Raw genomic sequence first — 13,497 nt, 5'->3', positions numbered from 1 at the left:
ACAGGCAGGAGACTCCAGCAGCGCCGTAGAGGAGGAAGGCTCTGGCAGTGCTGAACAGGCGGGAGACTCCAGCAGCACTGTAGAGGAGGAAGGCTCTGGCTGCGCTGAACAGGCGGGAAACTCCGGCAGCGCTGGAGATGAGGAAGGCTCTGGCAGCGCTAGATAGGCGGGAGACTCCGGCAGCGCTGTAGAGGAGGAAGGCTCTGGTTGCGCTGAACAGGTGGGAGACTCCGGCAGCGCTAGGGAGGCGAGGCGCACTGTAGGCCTGATGCGTGGTGCTGGCACTGGTGGGACTGGGCCGAGAACACGCACAGGAAGCCTGGTGCGGGGAGCTGCCACCGGAGGGCTGGTGCGTATAGGTGGTACTGGATAGACCGGACCGTGCAGGCGCACTGGAGCTCTTGAGCCCCGAGCCTGCCCAACCTTACCTGGCTCGATGCCCACTCTGGCCCGGCCGATACGAGGAGCTGGAATGTACCGCACCGGGCTATGCACCCGCACTGGGGACACCGTGCGCTCCAAAGCATAAAACGGTGCCTGCCCGGTCTCACTAGCCCCCCGGTAAGCACAGGGAGTTTGCGCAGGTCTCCTACCTGGCATAGCCCTACTCCCTGTGAGCCTCCCCCCAAGACATTTTTGGGGCTGAGTCTCGGGCTTCCGTCCGCGCCGCCGTGCTTGCTTCGCAAACTCCATTATCCGATAACCTTCCGCGCACTGCTCCATCAAATCCCAGGCGGGCTCCGGCACTCTCCCTGGGTCGACCGCCCACCTGTCTATCTCCTCCCAAGAAGTATAGTCCATACTCTTGTAGTCCAAACCGTACTCCTCTTTGGGCTGCTCCTGTTGCCTCTTATCCTGCTGCACCTTGGGGCGGCTACACTCCCCTGGTTTAGCCCAGGGTCCTCTCCCGTCGAGGATTTCCTCCCATGTCCAGAATTCCTTATTACGTATCTCCTGCTGCCGCTGTTGCTTCACCTGCTGCTCCTGCCTGTTGACATGCCGCTTGGTCCAGTTGTGGTGGGTGATTCTGTAACGACGTTCGTCTGTAGAAGGAGAAGCGGACCAAAATGCAGCGTGGTGGTTACTCATGTTCTTTAATGGAAAATTAATGATACATGAAATAACTTAAAACAACAAACGGAACGTGAAAACCTATTCAGCCTATCTTGTGACAACAAACACAGAGACAGGAACAATCACCCACAAAACACTCAAAGAATATGGCTGCCTAAATATGGTTCCCAATCAGAGACAACGATACACACCCGCCTCTGATTGAGAACCACTCAAGACAGCCATAGACTTTGCTAGATAACCCCACTAAGCCACACACCCAACACCCAACACCCCACAAAACCCCAAGACAAAACACACCACAATAAACCCATGTCACACCCTGGCCTGACCAAATCTTTACTAGATGCTGTTTTTCCACTAACCTCATTGCAACTCCCCTCCAAGTCTCCGACCACTACCTTGTATCCTTTTCCCTCTCGCTCTCATCCAACACTTCCCACACTGCCCCTACTCGGATGGTATCGCGCCGTCCCAACCTTCGCTCTCTCTCCCCCGCTACTCTCTCCTCTTCCATTCTATCATCTCTTCCCTCTGCTCAAACCTTCTCCAACCTATCTCCTGATTCTGCCTCCTCAACCCTCCTCTCTTCCCTTTCTGCATCCTTTGACTCTCTATGTCCCCTATCTTCCAGGCCGGCTCGGTCCTCCCCTCCCGCTCCGTGGCTTGACGACTCATTGCGAGCTCACAGAACAGGGCTCCGGGCAGCCGAGCGGAAATGGAGGAAAACTCGCCTCCCTGCGGACCTGGCATCCTTTCACTCCCTCCTCTCTACATTTTCCTCCTCTGTCTCTGCTGCTAAAGCCACTTTCTACCACTCTAAATTCCAAGCATCTGCCTCTAACCCTAGGAAGCTCTTTGCCACCTTCTCCTCCCTCCTGAATCCTCCTCCCCCTCCCCCCCTCCTCCCTCTCTGCAGATGACTTCGTCAACCATTTTGAAAAGAAGGTCGACGACATCCGATCCTCGTTTGCTAAGTCAAACGACACCGCTGGTTCTGCTCACAGTGCCCTACCCTGTGCTCTGACCTCTTTCTCCCCTCTCTCTCCAGATGAAATCTCGCGTCTTGTGACGGCCGGCCGCCCAACAACCTGCCCGCTTGACCCTATCCCCTCCTCTCTTCTCCAGACCATTTCCGGAGACCTTCTCCCTTACCTCACCTCGCTCATCAACTTATCCCTGACCGCTGGCTACGTCCCTTCCGTCTTCAAGAGAGCGAGAGTTGCACCCCTTCTGAAAAAACCTACACTCGATCCCTCCGATGTCAACAACTACAGACCAGTATCCCTTCTTTCTTTTCTCTCCAAAACTCTTGAACGTGCCGTCCTTGGTCAGCTCTCCCGCTATCTCTCTCAGAATGACCTTCTTGATCCAAATCAGTCAGGTTTCAAGACTAGTCATTCAACTGAGACTGCTCTTCTCTGTATCACGGAGGCGCTCCGCACCGCTAAAGCTAACTCTCTCTCCTCTGCTCTCATCCTTCTAGACCTATCGGCTGCCTTCGATACTGTGAACCATCAGATACTCCTCTCCACCCTCTCCGAGTTGGGCATCTCCGGCGTGGCCCACGCTTGGATTGCGTCCTACCTGACAGGTCGCTCCTACCAGGTGGCGTGGCGAGAATCTGTCTCCTCACCATGCGCTCTCACCACTGGTGTCCCCCAGGGCTCTGTTCTAGGCCCTCTCCTATTCTCGCTATACACCAAGTCACTTGGCTCTGTCATAACCTCACATGGTCTCTCCTATCATTGCTATGCAGACGACACACAATTAATCTTCTCCTTTCCCCCTTCTGATGACCAGGTGGCGAATCGCATCTCTGCATGTCTGGCAGGCATATCAGTGTGGATGACGGATCACCACCTCAAGCTGAACTTCGGCAAGACGGAGCTGCTCTTCCTCCCGGGGAAGGACTGCCCGTTCCATGATCTCGCCATCACGGTTGACAACTCCATTGTGTCCTCCTCCCAGAGCGCTAAGAACCTTGGCGTGATCCTGGACAACACCCTGTCGTTCTCAACTAACATCAAGGCGGTGGCCCGTTCCTGTAGGTTCATGCTCTACAACATCCGCAGAGTACGACCCTGCCTCACACAGGAAGCGGCACAGGTCCTAATCCAGGCACTTGTCATCTCCCGTCTGGATTACTGCAACTCGCTGTTGGCTGGGCTCCCTGCCTGTGCCATTAAACCCCTACAACTCATCCAGAACGCCGCAGCCCGTCTGGTGTTCAACCTTCCCAAGTTCTCTCACGTCACCCCGCTCCTCCGCTCTCTCCACTGGCTTCCAGTTGAAGCTCGCATCCGCTACAAGACCATGGTGCTTGCCTACGGAGCTGTGAGGGGAACGGCACCTCAGTACCTCCAGGCTCTGATCAGGCCCTACACCCAAATAAGGGCACTGCGTTCATCCACCTCTGGCCTGCTCGCCTCCCTACCATTGAGGAAGTACAGTTCCCGCTCAGCCCAGTCAAAACTGTTCGCTGCTCTGGCTCCCCAATGGTGGAACAAACTCCCTCACGACGCCAGGACAGCGGAGTCAATCACCACCTTCCGGAGACACCTGAAACCCCACCTCTTTAAGGAATACCTAGGATAGGATAAAGGAATCCTTCTCACCCCCCCCCTTAAAATATGTAGATGCACTATTGTAAAGTGGCTGTTCCACTGGATGTCATAAGGTGAATGCACCAATTTGTAAGTCGCTCTGGATAAGAGCGTCTGCTAAATGACTTAAATGTAAATGTAATGCAAATAAATGAAGACAAAACACAATATATTACGACCAGGGCGTGACACACATGTTGTCATGTTATCACATTAACGACACGTTCAATCACATGAGATCGCACAAGATCACGTGTTCACGTGAAATTTCATGTGGTTTTTCTGTAAGGGATCCGCTCTCTGTACCAGCATTGTGTTAGTTGGGTGGACTGAGCTTTGTCCTGAGAGTGTGTGTGTGTTCTATGGTTCTAGGCTAATTGGTCAGGTCAATGGTGTGTGTAGAAGGTCAGGGACAGCATGTACTCTCCTAAAGCAGTTACAATGCCATCAGCTAGGACATAGCCCTAGCATAATTACATTAAACTTTCCGCTGCACACAAGTGCTTGCTCACGTCACGTGTCACATACGCACGCGCACATGCACGAATACGCATGCACACGCACGCACAAATACGCATGCACATGCACGCACGAATACACATGCACATGCACGCACACGCACGCGCACACACACGCATGCACACACACACACATGCACACACACCGGGGACACGCACACACACACACACACACACACACACACACACACACACACACACACACACACACACACACACACACACACACACACACACACACACACACACACACACACACACACACACACACACACACACACACACGGTAACCTTTTGCAGAGAAGTTGAAGACACACTCAGCAGTGACTTAGAAGGGACATGAAATCAAAATTATTCCTGGTATCCTTCCTCAGTTCTCCTCCTGTCATGTACTAAATGTCTCTTCTCTGTTGTTCTGTATGTGTCTGTCTGTGTACTGTCATGGGTTTATTCTTTATACGTGTGTTGTTACTCTATCATTTTACAATAGCATGATTTTGGTGCGTCATTTTCAATAATTGAGCATTTGGAGAGGTTATATACCTTGCATTTGCGTTCCAATCGTTGGCCTTTTTTTTGTGTGAGAGCTGAAAGTGTACTGTAATATCGGCACATCGAAACACCGACAAACACAACAACAACGGTTTGTTTGTTTGTTCCATGCAGACATTCTGTGAGTGTGTACCCAGCTCCTCCCAGATCAAACACCGCTGGTCAGACTCAGACACAGTCAGAGAGACCCCCTCACCCACGAAGGTAAGAGCGCCCACACACCTTACCTCTCTCACACACACACCTATAACACAAACACACATGCAGGCTACTAAGACCCACCAGATTACTCTCTTACACCTCAAACTTCTAGTGTTGTAACCCAACCTGCCCAACGTTAAAATTCTACACGCTGTAACACCCCACTGTGAACCTGACACAACACTACGTGTTATAGTGCAGTTTTTAACATGCAAGCAAATCCTAAAATAATGATGAATAATCTAAAAAATTTTAATCTATTTTTTTTTTTATCTATTTTTTATGTGGTGAAATGTGTTTGTGGAAAGATGAAAGTCCTCTAATGTAACTCGTGACTTGTCGTGTGACAAGTACCCTAGCGGTTAGAAAGGCAAGCAAGCATGAATGTTGACAGTTTGAATCCCAGGTCTGACTGGAAAGATCAGGCGGGAAGTGAGCTGGCAACTTGGAGGGTTGCTGGTTTCAAATCCTAGAGTCCATCATCTGCTGTTGTGCACTTCAGTAGGCACTTATCCCCCCAAAAAAGCTGCTCCACTGGTCCTCAATGTATGTGTGTCTTTCAGAGGAGCCAATGCGACTTGGGTCTAATGTAAATCAAATCACATTTTATTGGTCACATACAGATGATTGGCACATGTTAATGTGAGTGTAGCGAAATGCTTGTGCTTCTAGTTTCGGCAATGGAGTAATATCTAAGAAGTATTTGAACAAATTCAAAAGAACTACCTTATACACACAAATGTAAGGGATGAATAAGAATATATAAACATATGGATGAGCGATGGCCGTGCGGCATAGGCAAGATGCAGTAGATGGTATAGAGGAGTATATACATATGAGATGAGTGATGTAGGATATGTCAATATTATTAAAGTGGCGTTGTGACTAATGATAGGCATAGGCAAGATGCAGTAGATGGTATAGAACAGTATACACCTATGAGATGAGATGCGTTATTTTAGCTGACTAGTGATACAGTTGAAGTCGGAAGATTACATACACTTAAGTTGGAGTCATTAAAACTCATTTTTCAACCACTCCACAAATTTCTTGTTAACAAACTATAGTTTTGGCAAGTCGTTTAGGACATCTACTTTGTGCATGACACAAGTCATTTTTCCAACAATTGTTTACAGACAGATTATTTAACTTATAATTGACTGGATCTCAATTCCAGTGGATCAGAAGTTTACATACACTAAGTTGACTGTGCCAATAAACAGCTTGGGAAATTCCAGAAAATGATGTCATGGCTTTAGAAGCTTCTGATAGGCTAATTGACATCATTTGAGTCAATTGGAGGTGTACCTATGGATGTATTTCAAGGCCTACCTTCAAACTCAGTGCCTCTTTGCTTGACATCATGGAAAAATCAAAAGAAATCAGCCAAGACCTCAGAAAATAAATTGTAGCCCTCCAGAAGTCTGGTTCATCCTTGCGAGCAATTTCCAAATGCCTGAAGGAACCACGCTCATCTTTACAAACAATAGTACGCAGGTATAAACACCATGGGACCACGCAGCCGCCATACCACTCAGAAAGGAGACGTGTTCTGTCTCCTAGAGATGAACGTACTTTGGTGTGAACAGTGCAAATCAATCCCACAAAAACAACAAAAGGACCTTGTAAAGATGCTGGAGGAAACAGGTACAAAAGTCTCTATATCCACAGTAAAACGAGTCCTATATCGACATAACCTGGCCGCTCAGCAAGGAAGAAGCCACTGCTCCAAAACCGCCATAAAAAAGCCAGACTACGGTTTGCAACTGCACATATGGGGACAAAGATCGTACTTTCTGGAGAAATGTCTTCTGATTTGATGAAAAAAATTGAACTGATTGGTCGTTCTAATGTTGTGGGGGTGCTTTGCTGCAGGAGGGACTGGTGCACTTCACAAAATAGATGGCATCACAAGGATGGAAAATGATGTGGATATATTGAAGCAACATCTCACGACATTAGTCAGGAAGTTAAAGCTTGGTCGCAGATGGGTCTTCCAAATGGACAATGACCCAAAGCATACTTCCAAAGTTGTGGCAAAATGGCTTAAGGACAAAAAAGTCAAGGTATAGGAGTGGCCATCACAAAGCCCTGACCTCAATCCTATAGAACATTTGTGCGCGGAACTGAAAAATCGTGTGCAAGCAAGGAGGCCTACAAACCTGACTCGGTTACACCAGCTCTTTCAGGAGGAATGGGCTAATATTCAGCCAACTTATTGTGGGAAGCTTGTGAAAGGCTACCCGTAATGTTGGACCAAAGTCAAACAATTTAAATACAATGCTACCAAATGCTAATTGAGTGTATGTAAACTTCTGACCCACTGGGAATGTGATGAAAGAAATAAAGGCGTGCATGGCCAAGCAGTCATGACTGAACAGTGAGTACAGGAGAGAGCTGAGAACGCACCGTTGTCGGGCCCCAGTGTTGAGGATCAGCAGGGTGGAGATGTTGTTTCCTACCTTTACCACCTGGGTGCGGCCGGTCAGAAAGTCTAGGATGTTGCACAAGGCGTGGTCGAGACCCAGGGTCTCAAGCTTAATGACGAGTTTGGAGGGTACTATGGTATTAAATGCTGACCTGTAATCAATGAACAGCATTCTTACAAAGGTATTCCTCTTGTCCAGATGGGTTAGGGCAGTGTGCAGTGTCGACCTATTGGGGCGGACCTATTGGGGCGGTATCAAATTGGAGTGGGTCTAGGGTATCAGGTAGGGTGGAGTTGATATGCTCCTTGACTAGTCTCTCAAAGCACTTCATGATGACAGAAGTGAGTGCAGCAGGGCAATAGTCATTTAGTTCAGTTACCTTAGCTGTCTTGGGAACAAGAACAATGGTGGCCATCCTGAATCATGTGGGGACAGCATACTAGGATAGGCATTGATTGAATATGTCCGTAAACACACCAGCCAGCTGGTCTGCGCATGCTCTGAGAATGCTGCGTGGCATGTCGTTTGTAGCTCTAAAGCCTAGGCAAAATTGAGTCTAATGTATCTCTAAACACTAGACTGAATTGGGTCTAATGTAGCTCTAAAGACTAGGCTAACTCGAGTCTAATGTAGCTCTAAAGACTGGGCTAACTCGAGTCTAATGTAGCTCTAAAGCCTATGCTAACTTGGCTCTAATGTAGTTCTAAAGCTTAACAAGACTCTTCACGTCTCAGGCACGGTTAGTCATCAAATGATCATGGTTCATCTGAGTTCTTATTCCAGGCATTGTCACAGATGGAGATTTGAAGTGTTCTCATTGAGAGGAGAGGGGATAGGATGAAGCATTTTACTGTCAGTAGCTGTGGAGAACAGCACAGCTCAAGTGTTAATAAAATACAATTAGATTTGATTTGTATTGTCATGATATGGCTGTGGCATTTTCTCTCTTTCTGGCTTTCACCCTCTCTGTCTCGGCCTGTCTATGCTTATTTTTTTCTGTTTCTGTCTGTCTCTCTCTTCCTTCATGTTTTATTCCCTTTCCCCCTCTCTCTTTCACCCTCCCCCTTACTCCCCTGCTCTCTCTCTTTCCTTCTCCCCCTCTTTCTCTCCATCCCCATCTCCCCTTTCTCTCTCTCTCCCTTGAACCACCTCACCCCATCTACCCTCTCTCTCTCTGAGGAGAGGATGATGAGAACTGAGGTGCTCATCTACAAGGAGGATTTAGGGCTCCTTCACGACGTCAGCCTCGCCTCGTCAGTGTCTCCATCACCATGGCGATCGCATTCAGGGGATTATCACATATTAAATGTCACATTTGCGCATGGAGCAGAACAGGTGGCAAACCCTGGCTCAATAGAAATACCTCAATTAACCATGGATTTAGCTTGTGTTGCTGTACCACCCCACATGAGTGCATGTGGGGAGGTACAGAATATCAATGTGTATGTGGAGGTCTGTGGGTCTGTATGTGGGTCTGTATGTATGTATGTATGTATGTATGTATGTATGTATGTATGTATGTATGTATGTATGTATGTATGTATGTATGTATGTATGTATGTATGTATGTATGTATGTATGTATGTATGTATGTATGTATGTATGTATGTATGTATGTATGTATGTATGTATGTATGTATGTATGTATGTATGTATGTATGTATGTATGTATGTATGTATGTATGTATGTATGTATGTATGTATGTATGTATGTATGTATGTATGTATGTATGTATGTATGTATGTATGTATGTATGTATGTATGTATGTATGTATGTATGTATGTATGTATGTATGTATGTATGTATGTATGTATGTATGTATGTATGTATGTATGTAATCTCTGCTGTATCTCCTGTAGTTTTCTAGTTACATAATGAGCGGATGGAGCCTGTCATCTAGCCACCAGCCTATGACCCAGTAATGTCCCTACAGGGAGGTCTTGCCTCCCAGTGTGCCTCCTCTCATCCCAGAGTAAGCTGTCTGAAACAGAAGAGAGGGAGAAAGTGAGAGGAGACAGAGAGACAGAGAGACAGAGAGACAGAGAGACAGAGAGAGAGAGAGAGAGAGAGAGAGAGAGAGAGAGAGAGAGAGAGAGAGAGAGAGAGAGAGAGAGAGAGAGAGGTAGCGAGAGCAGGGCCCATAGAGAGAAAGTTAGAGATTTTAAAATACCTTTATTGGGTCTGGGAACCCACAACACGATAAACACTCAAACAAACAAAAACATGGTTGAACATCAATTAACCCTTGTGTAGTTTCATATTTTTGTTATTTACCCAATGTTTGCAAGTCTGATGTACCCTCAAAATTATTGGGTTTTTAAAACAATACAGCCATAACATTTTCCATAAAAATACTTAATGCTTAATACTTAGATGTTGACTTATATCAATTACAAGCAATATAGACAGCATACATGGTTAATATCTGGAATAAATCATGTTTATCTTGAACAAATATAAATGAAATAAGGTTTTCAGGTGTTCATCACTATTGATGTTTATTGCTTTGAACTGAACAAATTGGAAGGACACATTTTACATACAGCATTTTATGGAAATGATAAATGAGCCCTATTGAACACAAATTAAGGCTGGTCTACACACCACATGAGGGACAGAGTGTGTGTGTGTTGAAGAGGTATTTATTGCACTTGCTGCATGTGTACTGTGTCTTCCTGTCCTTCTTGGGTCCACACATACCACAGCGCTTCTTCTTGTTGCTACCGGATGCAATCTAGAATGATGAACACACTTTGTTCAGGAATTTTACTAACATCTCATTCACTCACATATAGAATTACATCAGGCCAAGGTAGGATAGTCAGACACACACACATGCAGAAACATCACTCACACTTACGTCCGGTATTGGAGTTGTTGGTTCTGTGGGTCGGCAGATGGGGCGCCAGTTTTCTCCTTCCTCACGATGGCTACAGAAGCTGGGGTCCTTGGGATATGTTGTCTCCTCTGGATTTGAGGTCTTACCAATGCCTTGCCCAGCTCCTCTAGAAAAAGAGCTGTCTCCTCTGGAGCTTCCCTCTGTTCCAATCTGGGTTCAACGCCATCCAGATGATCAACACGTTGTACGCTGAGATGTCCAAGAATATCACAAGTGACCAGCATAGGGTTCTTCTTTTGCAGCTGTAGCCAGTCACCAGCTTGTCTAAATTGTCCACCCCTCCTTTTGTGGCATTGTAATCCATTATGATTTCTGTTTTTGATGTTCCTGGCCATAGATTCTTACATCCCTATGCAGCGTACTCATGAGTACCATATTTCTGCTTTTCTTTGGCACGTAGGACACTAGGGACGTGTCGGCCATGAACACAAACAAAATTGATAGGCCTGTTCCGTGAATTCAACAACTGAGGTGGGAACTCTGGCTTGTTTTTTCATACTGTTCCTACCATAGTCAGCTTCCTCTTGAGGAGCTCCTGTCCCAGCTTGTGCGAAGTAAAAAAGTTATCGCATGTGATATTGTGGCCACGGAGATCAGGTGACACATCTAGGACAACCTGCGTCCCTTGGTTCTTCTTAGGGGCTCCTCCATCTGGTTTCCCTGTATACACTTACAAGTTCCACACATATGATGAAGCAGCATCACAGGCAGCCCAGATCTTGGTTCCATATTTTAGATGGTATGTACTGCCTGAAGGGGCAGCGTTCCCTTAAACTGCATAAGCTGCTCATCAACAGTAACGTTTGGCCCAGGGTTGTAAAACAAGTCATGGCGGTCCACCAATTTGTCCCACACTGACCTGATTGCAGCTAGCTTGTCTCTCTGCTGCCTAGCTGGTCTGGTGTCTCGGTGCTGGAAGCAGATAATCCTGGAAATAATGTGGAAGTTTTCCAGAGACATTGTTGCAAAGACAAATTATCTGCCCGTTTCTGTCTCCCAAAGGGATTCGGTGGATTCCCCATTGGATCTGAAAACACCATCAAGTATAAGAACCACAAAATATGCATGTAAATGACTTTGGCCCATCTCAATCTATCCCTCTCCAAAAACATACCTTCCCTCCAAATTAGTGCAGTCCAGAATGATTTTCTGGATGGTGTCTGGGATGATCAGTTCAAAAGAAGACTTTATGTCCTGCACATGAGTAACCGCCATCCGTGTCGGCCCTGGTTGCATCCTTATCACATTGGCAGCTATGTCGTGTGGCTCCTTCCTTGGGCAAGAAGACCATTCAATTTCACATTTTTCAGACTCCGAACTGACAGAGACATGATCCTCATATTCTGAAAAGTCTTAATCTTCTAAAGTAGGAGACGCTCCTTTCACACTAACATCTCTCTCTACAAAAGAAATGTCTAAGGCCCTCTGAGCAGAAATTATTTGCGCGATGCTGATTGATTGTGGTAAGGAGACACACATGCAAGGCTATTTATTTGTCGTGTCCCTCCACCAATTTGCACCTGGCTGGGGGTAGAGTGCTGTAAAACACTGGATTTTTTAAATATATATTTTTTTACAATGTATCGAAATAATGTTTCCTAATAATGTATTGTAATAACATTGTGCAGGTCCTTGTGTATTTTCACACACTACAAAGGGTAAAGAGTGCGAGAAAAGTGGCACCTTCACACACACACTTTTCCACACTTTTGCTACCCTTGAACAACACATATGTCATATAAATGTGTAGGGGGGTGCACAGTGTGCACTCAATGAAAATGGGTTATTGTACATGTTCATTACAGAAAATGAGCCAAGGCCAATTAGTCTGGAAGGTTGGAAAAATAGGTTGGAAAAAATAATTCATTGTATCATTTTTCTTTTAATAAACATTGACAACGGGTCCCACAGACACGAACACCACACAAGGGTTAAAAACACAACACCAAATCTTCCTTCACAGCAACTAAACAAAACAACCTCTGAATTCCCCATATCCTCATAAACAGCCCTATGTTATTAACCAGTTTGTAATAGGCAAACTCATCCCTCAGTATCGCTGCCAACATCCCCTCCAGCATGCCCACCACGTCCACAGATCCCTGTCCCTGAACACTATTCTTTCGTGTCTTCCAAATTGCTAATTTAGCTGCCCCTGACACAAAGTTAATTAAGAGAACTACACCTGTACTTTGGTCCAAAGTTGGGAAGAGAAAAGCTCTCCCAGAGCTGAGAACAAACTAGTGATAAGGTCAAACATCCTGACCAACCTGGAACACTGTAAAAAAAAGATGCGCCAGAATTTCAGACTCAGCACAGAATGGACACCCCACCCCAACAGTAGGATCCAGGTGTACCAGATGCATATTGGTGGCTATAGCTCCATGTATTATCTTCCATTGGAGGTCAGCTGTCCTCTTATCAATAGGCGGTTTATATAAATACCACCCACAGCCTTTTGGGAGGTGCCTGGACCAAACACACCCGCCCACCTCGTCGATTTTACCCCTTCCAGGGAAGAAGCATAGGACACTTTTACACGTATTGTGTACATTGTCTTCTTTCCCACCGGCTTTAACTCCCCCAGCTCCGGGGTATCGAAGGAAAGCAGCATCCCCATGTCCTCATCTAATGCCCCCTCAAAGCACTAACATTCAGCGCAGGGAACACACAATCCAGACCCTCCGTCCACCAATCAGAGATGGAAGTGTCAGTCGCATACTGCCGATTAAGTACCGGCAAGGAATTGCAGACCTCAGCTATGGCCTTCTTCAGTAGGAGAGATGACCAGATCCCCGCTCTTTCTCCCAGCTCCTCCAACGATCTGCTCCTGCTGCGCATCAGATGACCCAGCTTGGTACACCCCACACCTAACAGGCATGAACCCATAGCACGGGACTGGATGACAGTGTTATAAAACAGAGGCTCTTCAAAAAGCCACATCCCGGTGGCGTGCCGGCCTTATAGGACATGTTGAAAACTCTCCAAGCCTACATAACAGACTCATAGAATGTAGTCAGGCCAGACAAATCCCCCCTCTAGCTTTAAGAGGAAAATGGGCTTGTCTAAGCCCAAGCAGCCCGCTCTCCTCATCAATGTGTAGATTGTATCAACCCAACTGGAACCGTCACAGTACAACGGTCTCTGGGCTGCTTGAAGCCAGAAAGCCATGATCCTAGAAGAAATGCCCATCAGGCCTTACCCACCTTTGTGCAG

At 46.7% G+C, this 13,497-nt stretch overlaps 1 protein-coding gene across 3 annotated transcripts in view; it reads left to right on the top strand.

Moving 5' to 3' along the window:
• Nucleotides 1-13,497, top strand: part of fibcd1b (fibrinogen C domain containing 1b) — a 267,476-nt gene that overhangs the window by 70,772 nt on the left and 183,207 nt on the right. For 2 of the 3 annotated variants that reach the window (XM_046317760.1, XM_046317759.1), the window contains one exon: nt 4,865-4,954. The exons of the other annotated variant lie outside the window; for it this stretch is intronic. In XM_046317760.1, the coding sequence (XP_046173716.1) occupies nt 4,865-4,954 (90 nt within the window). The remainder of the gene's footprint in view (nt 1-4,864; nt 4,955-13,497) is intronic. 3 annotated transcript variants of the gene reach the window in all.

Source organism: Oncorhynchus gorbuscha, linkage group LG20, assembly GCF_021184085.1.
Source record: "Oncorhynchus gorbuscha isolate QuinsamMale2020 ecotype Even-year linkage group LG20, OgorEven_v1.0, whole genome shotgun sequence".
Lineage (NCBI taxonomy): Eukaryota > Metazoa > Chordata > Actinopteri > Salmoniformes > Salmonidae > Oncorhynchus > Oncorhynchus gorbuscha.
The sequence above is the reverse complement of the archived record's forward strand: the minus strand, read 5'-3'. Positions and strand labels throughout refer to the sequence as shown.